The sequence below is a fragment of the Centrocercus urophasianus genome, unplaced genomic scaffold (assembly GCF_019232065.1).
Source record: "Centrocercus urophasianus isolate 14NV4802_14NV808 unplaced genomic scaffold, USGS_Curo_1.0 seq_15, whole genome shotgun sequence".
NCBI classification, from domain to species: Eukaryota; Metazoa; Chordata; class Aves; order Galliformes; family Phasianidae; genus Centrocercus; species Centrocercus urophasianus.
In genome coordinates, this window is record NW_024884697.1 from 14070943 (window position 1) to 14082095 (window position 11153).

The 11153-nt window shown below is 40.6% G+C and overlaps 1 protein-coding gene across 1 annotated transcript; it reads left to right on the forward strand.

Moving 5' to 3' along the window:
• The first annotated feature begins 59 nt into the window (after positions 1-59).
• Positions 60-3907, forward strand: TPRKB (TP53RK binding protein). The gene is made up of 4 exons (XM_042816320.1): positions 60-321; positions 1277-1399; positions 1689-1865; positions 2696-3907. The coding sequence occupies exons 1-4, from the start codon at positions 181-183 to the stop codon at positions 2777-2779; spliced, it is 525 nt and encodes a 174-aa protein (XP_042672254.1). The 5' UTR covers positions 60-180; the 3' UTR covers positions 2780-3907.
• Positions 3908-11153: the final 7246 nt, after the last annotated feature.

Here is an 11153-nt window from a genome sequence, read left to right on the forward strand (position 1 = left end):
GCGGCGCAGGGGCCGGTAGGAGGGGCGACGGGAGGGGGGGAGGAGCCGGCTGCGGGGCCGCGCAGCTCAGCCGCCGCTGGACGCCTCCTCGAGCGGAGGGTTGTGTTGTTACGGCGCTGTTTTATGTGAGATCGCAGTAGTGCTGCTCCGTGTGCCCGGCCGTCCCGCCGGCGCTGCGGGATGCACCTCACGCACCCGCTGGAGCTGTTCCCCGAGCGCTGCGTCACGCTGCTCCTTTTCAACCGCGTGCGGAACGCCGCTGTCCTGCGGAGGAAGGCCGTGGAGGGATCCATCGAAGGAGCGCTGATAAACCCTGCCATGGTGAGCGGGCGCTTTGCTGTCCTGCTGCGCTGCGGTACGGCCCTGAAGGCCGCGGGGCTGCGCGGGGAGCCGCGCCGTTGGCTGGCTTGGGAACGGGCACCTCCGAAGTGATCGGTGCGTGATCTGCTAAAAGTTTCTTTTCTGCTTCTGTAAACTTATGACTGCTTTCTGAACGAAGGCCTTTTTGTTAGCAGAGAGGCGGTTGTGGGGGAGGGGAAAGAAAAAGATTTGAATCTGGTAATTTGCTGACATGTTTAGTAGTGTGAGTAACCTGACTTCAGAGTGTAATCTCTGTTGTAAATGTGATTCTCTCACCTTGGTGCTGTGTTCAGTTGTGGGATTCTCACTACAAGAAAGACATGGAGGCCCTGCAGCGTGTCCAGAGAAGGGCAGCGGAGCTGTGAGGGGTGTGGAGCACAGGAGTGATGGGGAGCAGCTGAGGGAACTGGGATGGGTCAGTCTGGAGAAGAGGAGACGCAGGGGAGGCCTTATTGCTCTCTACAGCTGCCTGAAAGGAGGCTGTGAGGAGGTGGGAGTCGGCCTCTGCTCCCATGTAACTGTGATAGGGCAAGAGGGAATGGCCTCGAGTTGCACCAGGGCAGGTTCAGGTTGGATATTAGGAAGAGTGGTAAGGAGGGAGGTGGTGGAGTCAATGCCCTGGAGGTGTTTTGTAGCCGTGGAGATGTGGCACTGAGGAATGTGTGTTAGTGGGCATGGTAAGGATGCAAGAATAGCTGGATTAGATGATTTTAGCAATCTTTTCCAACCTTTATGATTCTAATGATTGTCCCACTCAGCAAATAATCCATTGACTTTGGAAGAACAAGAACTGCTAAGTTGTACTGCTCGCTTTTATGATTATGGACTTAGGCTATCAAAATTAGTTGGTCATTATTTTGACCAGAGTCCAAAATACTATGCTGAATTTCTGTTTAACTTTGGTTGTATTTTACAGATCGTAGATCCTTTTCAAGTTCTTGTGGCAGCCAACAAAGCGGTTCATCTACACAAGATAGGTAAAATGAAGACCAGAACTCTCAATGCAGAAATTATCTTCAACCTTTCACCAAACAACAATGTAAGATACGCTCTTCAAATGTCATTTTTGCCAGAGAAACTTGCTAATAGCCTTGCAGCCAGACAAGTGTAGTTATCTGCTTAACCTAGCAAACTAATAGAAGTTACTGTTATTTTTAATAACACAAATATGCTGATATCTCTTGTTGATTTTCAGAGTTCCATTAAGATAAAATGCATTAATTTATTATTTTGGTTTATTTGATCCAGTAACTGAAAAGACATAGCAAAGAACATGATTATTTTGATGTAATAAGTGTAACATTTTGATGTTTTTAATCTTTTCCTAGATTTCAGATGCATTTAAAAAGTTTGGCATTTCAGACAGTGACACAGCAGTACTTATTGTTCTGGTTGTAGACAGAGAAAAAATGGTAAATCTGGAAGATATAGCATCTCAAGTAGAAGGCCAACAGGTTTCTCTAGATGAGCTTCCCCAGCTAACAGACATTGCCAAAGTTAAAAAGGTATGCAACCAAAAGAGATGGCTGGGTTTAATAAAAGGAATAATGTATGTAATTGTCTGGTAGCATATCTCAATTTTCACATAGGGTTTTTATTTCTTTAGCATGATTGTAAACTTTGGGGCTTTTTCAAATGAAACTTGATTTTTTTAAATTTTTGTTACTCTGGAAAAAAAGTTTCAGGCATCACACACTGACAAATTTTAAGTCATCAAATTCTTTAAGATAATCAGGAAGTTGGACCATAAAAAATGAATTGCAGATTGGTGCCTACCATACAGTCACTTTTGCTTCCTGTTTTCTCAGATAAATATGCATATAATTGAAAACAAATTCTCAGTCCTAAGGAATTTCATAATCTTAAATACCCAAATAGTTGCAACATGGGTGGCTAAATAAAAATGTGTTGACTAGCTGCTAGGAGTTCTGTTAGGGCTTGTGTGCTCTTAACAGATTGCCATATGCTAGGAAGGTATCTTGAAGAATACGTGTTTGAGGAATATGCTTGAAGAATATCCAGGCCACATATATAATTCAAGTAGTTTACATCTTCTTGATCACCTCAATGAAAGTAATGGTGGGAGAGCGCAGCAAAATTGGACTGATCATGGCATATCTAAGAGTACTGCTCTCATTCAGTTTCTTTGCTTTCTCTTGTTTCTTGCAGTTTCAGAATTTGCTTAGTTTCTCATCCCCAAATTTATCTAGCCTGCAAGACAAGATTCTAATGTAAAAAGTGGGAAATCTTTTGTGTGCATGTTTTTTGAATGTGTGCAATCCACTTTATTCCTTACACAGCCTTTGTGTTTATTGTTCTTTTTTTTTCCCCACAGATATACAAGATCACTCCTCAGGAAGAAAAAATTGGCACTTTGTTAGATGGCATTGTTTGCAGGATCTCAACAAAAGATGTTTAATGAAAAATGTGGAAATAAATATTTTTTTGAAGTAAAATGAGGTCTTTTTAAGATATAAAAACACTGCATTTTATCCTGCATCTCAAAGAAGTCGTGTGGTAATGAGTTGTTTGGTGACATTTGAACTTCAACCAGAAATGGGGGAGCTTTGGTGTAGCTTTATTCTAAGCTGTATTCTAAGCACAGAGAGCAGTTTGGCACTAAGCAGAATTTGCTATAGCCATTTCAGTCCATTTTCCAAACAAGAAGAATGAAGTTTTGCCAGCTCATTAAGCTGATCGTAAACAGAAGGCTTAGAAATCTGTATTTCCTCTTTCAGCAAATATTTTATTATCACCAAGTAACAGAATTACAAAAATTGTAAATAATTCTGTTATTAACCCTACCTTTGATTTGGGACTCCAGTAGACAATATCAGTTGAATAATTCTACTGCTAGATTTTTCTCTCTCTGTGGTATGAAGTATTGTGGATGGGTGAGAAAAAAGGAGTTTTCATGAACTATCTGTAGCACCTCCATCTAGAGAAAGGAATGGGATGGTACACCATGGCACCTGCTGATGGGTGCAGTGTAGAAATGCAGCTTCAGAGATGTGCAGAACAGTGAATAAGATCAGCATGAGTGGTGTTATCACCTGACAACACCTGAAGTCATCAGATGCAATATAGTGCTGAGGTACCAATGTACTGCCACGTTATTTTAGAATTGGAGGTAAAGTATAATGAGAGGTTATTTTATTGCATAACACTGAATTATGTACAGTGATGCAGATTTTTTTAGGGCTTGGTTCCAGGTGCAGAATTCACAGAAAAAGCTGGAGAGTGGGTTTACTCACTTTAAATTTGAGATGTAATTCACATAGCACTCTGAAAGCAGCATTGAACGAATTGCTTTGCTGAACCAGAGGGAGTACCAGGGTAATGAGAAGGTTTGTCGTAAGATTCAAGAGAGGTGTCTGTGCTGATTCTTGATCTGAAGATGGTTTTACAGGATGTGTTATTCTCTTGAAAGGAAAATGTGAGGAAGTAGTAAGAGATGGAGCTTGGAGGGCCTTGAGTCTTTTGAAATAAAATGTGTAACACCTGCCTGAGAGGATGGCTATAAAATAAAAGTGTTTTCATTTTCTAACAGTGCAATCAGTATATGGAATATATCATCAGATTTGCTGTCTCAACTGCTGACATTGTTTGTGGTAGTTTAAAATAACAACAGACAAGTATGCTTAAACCACAGCCTATTTTGAACATTTGTAAATCATTGGTCCACTTGTTGTGTATAAAGAAATATGTATGAAGAGATCACTGTGTAACAGTTGATACACATGTTCCAAGCTGGAGTTCTCAGCTCCTAATTCTTGTGAGTCTATTTAATTGTTGTAGAAGAGTAACTAATTTGTTACTATTGTCATGTGTTCCAAGTTAAATTAGGAAAGTGATTTACTATGAGAAGTGTTTTCCTGGGTCAACTTGCTGGGAATTTTATAGCTGAAGATGTTATTTGATGGTACATCTAAGCCAGTCTGAGAACTGCCTCTTGTTAGACTGTGATTTCCCCTCTGGTATTCATTCCAGCAGTTTTCCTTTTGTTTGTTCCAGTATGCATTCGACTAGCCAAGTCAATTCAGTCTGCAAAATAGTAGTCCAAAAAAGAAGTGGGAAGCTTTTTGCCACGTTAGCATGATAAATCAGGAGAGCCAGATCAGGAGCAGTGAAGAGGTATGTCTAGAGATACGGAGAACACCCCCAGTGCCCCAGTGTTTCCTTAACTGCATCCAACTCTGCTCTTTTTGTAGGAAAAAGTGAGGGACTTTTTTCTGATGGTAGCTCAAACTCCCAGGAATCCATGTGTGTTCTTCAAGAAAATAGAGATTTTTCTCAATCAAGATTAAAGATCGAAGGTTTTCAAAACACTGGATGTTTTGCTGCTGTGTTGTCAAAACAGTTACGCTTTATCTCCTCTATCCAGATGAGAGAGGAAACTAAAGCATCTTCAATACCCTATTTGGATCTCCAGTGCTTCAGAACAGAATAATACCTGCAGTATTTACGAAGTCAGCAACAGAATTCTAAACAGTGATGTGCAGCCAGCTGCTCTAGAGTTTTGTGTGTGCTTTTTGGTTCTGTTTGTTTGTTGCCTGTGCAGCTTTTTCAACATTATGCATGTGTATGATGAGTTGTTCTGAAAGTCAGTGGCTAAAACCTAATATTCCACATAACTGTCTTTCCTGCTTGAATGCTTTGCAACGTATTAATTTCTTTGGGGAAAATAAAACAAGCTAAGCAAACACACGCACACGAAAGAAAAAAAAAAAAGAGGAGGTAGGGCAACCATGAGCAGAATGTACAAAGCTGCATTTTGCAGTGAGATTGTAGTACATTGTAAAGTTAACAGGTTGTTCATTACTGAGTTAAAATGGCCCTCAAGCTTTCAGCCCAGACTGATCTCAACTATGACTTACCTGAACTGCTTGCCTGTCTGTAGTATAAGAAGTAGATACACGCTTCAGACTTCATGTTCTCATGGTTGAGGCCGTTGTCCTTCAATTGGGTGTCAGCAAGCAGCTTTCTCCTGCAATATGGTGCATGTGTGCAGGATCTGATGTATAGCCATGTGGCTGGGGAGATATATCTTCTGTCATATGGCAAATCCAGCAGTGACATGAAAGGGGCACATACATTCTTCAAGGAAAGAGAGAAGCAGAGCATAGACTGCCTCCGCATCTGTACGATTCTCCTGATTGTTCTGTGGCCATATCTGAAGGCAACTGTTAAGAAAACAGCAGCACCAGCAACAAAGACTAATTTTTGTCCAGTCTGTACTACTGAAACGTATGGTTCTGAAAGCCAAGTATGCAGCTTACGATTGTATACAGTAAATGCAACTGGGCCCCATACAGCCTATGGCTGTATTTGCTACACTGAGCATCTAGTTTCTTGGTATCATTTCTGTGTGAGCTGTTTTTCAGGAAACATGACAAAAGCTTTGCTCTCATTATAAACCATGAAGAGGTGGTTTACCCAAAGGGGTTTTACCTAAGTCCTGCAACTCAGTCAGAGATGCATTGGTACAGGAATACTGATTCCCCAGTGGCCTGTTTAGAGCTGACATGGATATGTCTGTTTGGTGCTGCAAAAATAAAAAACTGGGCCAGATGGCCCTGTGACAAAAGATGCTTACAAGTACGATTTATTTGGTGGGTTTATTCCTGAGTTTACAAATGTATTACAAGAAGTTAAACAAATGCAAGACCCATCGTCAACATAAACTTTCAGCCACTGAGACGAGTATTTGACATCTTCAGAGGTCCTTCTTAGCCTGCAGGGTAGCTGTTTTTATTTATTTTTTCCTATGTTGTGATGTGACAGATTAGTTGCTTTTTTATATATATACAGTATCTTTTACCATGGCAATATTAGCAGAGGTAGAGAATGGACAATGTAAGACAAAAAATGGAAAGCTGCTGAAATACACATACAATTGACTGATGCTGATTGGTTGAACCGTTCTTCCTGCAAGCATATTGTGCTTAAAATTATACATGCAAATGGTAATACAAACATATTTACAGTGCAAACAGTTTTATGTTATCTTACTCACAGTCACATTCTGTACTTTGTCTATTAAATGTCTTCAAAGGTTCAGATCCCAAGTAACCATTGTTGAAGCAGTTTCAAGTAAGCTATAATATGCAAGTACCATTTTTGTATCTCCTGGGTACAAATAATCAGTACAGATACATATTTTTAATGTTTAACAGAGAAAACACGCTGCTGCTATACATATGAATCCTTTCTTGCCCAGGCTCCCCAGATTGCCATTAGAAGGACCATGACAATTATTGTGTACAGCGTAAGGACTGTAGCGAGCTCATCCCCACGCTGTTGCTTGAATGCAGAGGTACTGTGCCAGTTCTCATGTGTGTTGGTATTGGTTTTCTGTCTGTGAGCTCGGAGGGAATGTATCCTGTCATAACAAAAAACAAGGCTAAGATAAAAATGATTCTGCTTACTAATAGTTCTATGGTGTTTATAATGAAGCTCATAGATCATAGGCTAGATTTGGGAAAGAGGTCTTCAAACTCAATGAGGCTAATAAAGGAATTTCCATAATTGGAAACACAGAACATTTACCAGCCATTTGGTATTTCTCTCACACTGACAGGACAGAGACTGTATACAAGCTTCTGAGAGGATGTACAGTGCTCTTATTCTCTGCTGTTGATGCAGATCAGTTTTATGAGTAAAAACATGCCTTTACATTTTGCAGTATTATCATAGAATCACAGAATGGCCCAGGTTGGAAGGGACTTCAAAGATCATGAATCTCCAACCCCCCTGCCACATGCAGGGCCACCAACCTCCCCATTCAATGCTAAACCAGGCTGCCCAGGGCCCCATCCAGTCTGGCCTTGAACACCTCCGGGGATGGGGCATCCACAACCTCTCTGGGCAGCCTGTTCCAGCACCTCACCACTTTCATTGTGAAGAACTTCCCCCTGACATCCAACCTAAATCTTCCCTTCTTCAACTTAAAACCATTTCCCCTTGTCCTGCTGTTTATCTGCCTTTCAATGAGTTGGCTCCCCTGCTGTTTATAGGCTCCCTTTAGGTACTGGATGGCTGCAATGAGGTCACCCTGCAGCCACCTTTTCTCCAGTCTGAACATGCCCAGCTCCCTCAACCTATGTATGTACATACTGAGAGTAACAGGGTTAAATATATTTTAAAAAATAATAATAATGGGTTCTAAATCTTTAATCTGTGGACATAGGAACAACGTGTGCTGTGACACTTTCCCACTCGGACAATGTGTTTCTAAAGGTATTCTTTAACTGAAGATACCAGTCAGGAGTAAGCACTATCTCCAGATTTCTCTGAGTGAACATCTTACATAGCTTTGTCACCTTTTCCAAATGGTTTTAAAGAGCTACCATATAGTAAGTGACCTCTGATTACTGTTATCTCATCTGAAAAATTGCCTGCTCAGCCCTAGAGAGGCTGCTTCCTTTTTTGAAGAGATAAAAATGTTGAATGCCCACAAATCCATCTGAACTGAAATACTGAAGGGAGATCTGTCAGCTTATGAATTTCATATTTCTTAGGAAGGGGTCTGAAAACTATCAAATGTACTAAAGCTCTGGTTCATACATGTTTCTGCTGTTATTATCACAAAAGTGTAGGGGTCACCAAGAAAAAAATTACAGAATATATAGCTTAAATGGAAAGAGGTTTTAAGCACAAATTACACTTTCGCACACTTGGAAGAAAACTGTCAGAACAGACTTTTAAAAATGAAAGTCTAGGAATGCGATCTGCGAAGGTAATTCATCAGTAAAGACAAGTTCAGCAGCTGAGATTTTACAGAAAGTATTTTTAGAATAAGAAATACACATTTATCATTGGTATTGGGACAAGGGCTGCCTTCTGTCTTATGTAAGCCCACATCAAGAGACATAGCTCATGATTATCTGGCAACATCATGTTAAGACTGAAAGCGGAATATCGTGCCTGTCAAAATTTTGCTTTCCTATTTCTATTTGCCTGAGGGAAATGCGGTGTGTGCAGCTTACCTCCTGGAAACATTCATGTTATCTTGGTGATTGAGTTCGCAGTGAATCAGATTTCTTCTTGCAGAGATGAAGAAGTTGTCCTTTTTTTATCCCTGCGTCCTTTTGCAAGAGAGGAAAATCTTCACTCTGTACCAACTCAAAGAATCTTTCTTCCGAGCTCACCAATTTGACCAACGCCAGTCTGAAGGTGCTTAATTGGTGTCCGCCAGCGTTCCTCAATTACTGGTCTTCTAGAGACAATTTTGTCACAGTTCTTCACAAAATTACCTGAAGCAGCTCACAAGGCAAGTGATGAGTAATCCCAAAGGCTGACTTCTTATAGCTGCTGGGATCCTTTCTTATAAACAGTGCCTAGCTGCTTAAATGCTGCCAAATTCATAGCAACAGAAGTGAGGCACAGATGGAGGGTGCTGGTGGTGAAACATGCAGGATGAGCTGTAACTTACAGCGTTCCATTAGATCACAGGCTATTTTTTGCACAAAACTTCGTTCCTTTCTACACTTGTAATTAGGTTTAACTTGCCTGGTACGAAATTTCAAGCCACCATCACTTAAATGTACACTAACATTCAGATATTTTTAATAAAAAATAGGTGTCTTCTTTAAAAACCTGATTATTTTTATAACACAATCATATTCAGTAGGCAGTCAATAAACAGTATATCAACACAAAAACATTTGGATACTTATGGTTAATAACTAAGCCATGTACATTCCGTATCTCCCTAATCACTTGGAGCCCTAATTAATGAGATACTGTGCCAATGCAGAAGTTCTCCACAAAGCTATACATTACATGATTAGTTGGGTTTGTGATGGCTTGATGTGATAAATCCAATAGTGCAGCAAGCATTTCTAAGACACAAGAATAAATAGTATTAAAATTTTTAATTTAGTCTTTCTTTCCCAAAATAAAATGTGAACATCTTCATGCAACATCTTTGAATTGCTATACAAGTAAAACAAAGTTATCACTTATTTAAGTGTTGCTTTAAGCTTATTGTCACACGTAATTGTTAAGACAAATCTGAACTCGTACTTCTGATATGAGTAAAGGCTTTTGTCTTTCTTATGGCATTCATATTTTTATATAATTCATATTTGGTTCTTTCAGTTTTATTAGAACTATTAATAATGCCCAAATATGTATTGCAATCTCATCTACACTCTAGAAAGTTTGTTACAGGAAACTTAAAATGTAAAGTAAATGTTTACACAATTAAATACTTTGAAACATAAGACTGAGCTTGTTTACAGACAGTCTTATCGATCTTAAAACTTTTCCATAAATGATGCTTGTAAGTAGAGCTATTTTGAGCTCATTGAGTCTGTAACAGTTTTATGTAAACTGAATCGAGTCTCCATTTCCTTTTAGATGAATGTGCTTCAACCACAAGGAGAGCACGTCATGAACACTTCCATAGAGGTGTGTCTGGCCTTTATGGCTATGTGAGAAGTGTTGCTGTAGCAGGTGGGATTACTGAGGACATCATATTTTTTGTTATTAACAATGCACCAAATATAGACTAATAGAAATACTATAATGACTTCAAGGAAGAAATTCAAACATCGGTAAAAATAATAAGCATCTACTGACTTAGAGCTCTTTCAGATGTGATTCTGGGGACATAGTGAGTTACAACATTTGTTTTCTGCCAATGGAGCTGGATGCTTGTATGTTTTCAGTTTTCAGTTTTCATCTTTTTTTTTTTTTTCCCACTTCAGTCTTGAGATCTACACCACTTGCTGTCTGTTTGCCTCTTTCCCCAATAGTTTCATCTCAGTTTTCTGTTTCTTTTTCACTTTTGGACATATAATAAAGTATCGATATCTCCCAATTTTTCTTTTTTTTTTTTTTTTTTCATCCAGTATCATAATTTTCTTTGTGGAAAGCTATCCTTCAAAGTGCACATGGCCCAGTTTTGTTAATACAGCCATGGGTACTCACTCAAGCTTACTGAAAGAGGGGTGGCCAGCAGGGACAGGGAAGTGATTGTCCACTTCTACTCTGCTCTTATAAGGCCCCATCTGGATTACTGTGTCCAGGTCTGGAGCTCCCAGTACGAAAAAGACAGGGAGCTGTTGGAGAGAGTCCAGAGGAGGGCCATGAAGATGATCAGGGGACTGGAGCAGCTCCCCTATGAAGACAGGTTGAGGAAACTGGGCTTGTTCAGACTGGAGAAAGGACTGCGAGGTGAGTTATTGCAGCATTTCAATACCTAAAGGGAGCATACAAACAGGAGGGGAATCAACTCTTTGAAAGTGTTGATAACTGCAGGACAATAGGAAATGGTTTTGAATTGAGGGAGGGGAGATTTAGGCTGGATGTCGGGGGGAATTCTTTAGTGAGAGAGTGGTGAGGTACTGGAACAGGCTGCCCAGAGAGGTTGTGGATGTTCTGTCCCTGGAGGTGTTCGAGACCAGATCAGATGTGGCCCTGGGCAGCCTGGTCTAGTATTAAATGTTGGTGGTCCTGCATGTGGCTGGGGGGTTGGAGATTCATGATTCTTGAGGTCCCTTCCAACCCTGGCCATTATATCATAGAATCACAGAATCACAGAATTGTAGGGGTTGGAAGGGACCTCCAGAGATCATCGAGTCCAACCCCCTGCCAAAGCAGGTTCCCTACAGCAGGTCGCACAGGTAGGCATCCAGGCAGGTCTTGAACATCTCCAGAGAAGGAGACTCCACCACCTCCCTGGGCAGCCTGTTCCAGTGCTCCGTCACCTCACTGTAAAGAAGTTCTTGCGCACATTTGTGCGGAACTTCCTATGCTGCAGTTTCCAGCCGTTTCCCCTTGTCCTG

Excerpts from the sequence above, each read along its gene's own strand:
- TPRKB (XM_042816320.1), top strand. The coding sequence starts at position 181 with ATGCACCTCACGCACCCGCTGGAGCTGTTCCCCGAGCGCTGCGTCACG. Across the intron at positions 1,400-1,688 it reads ACCTTTCACCAAACAACAAT|ATTTCAGATGCATTTAAAAA; the intron begins GTAAGATACGCT and ends ATCTTTTCCTAG. Across the intron at positions 1,866-2,695 it reads ACATTGCCAAAGTTAAAAAG|ATATACAAGATCACTCCTCA; the intron begins GTATGCAACCAA and ends TTTTCCCCACAG.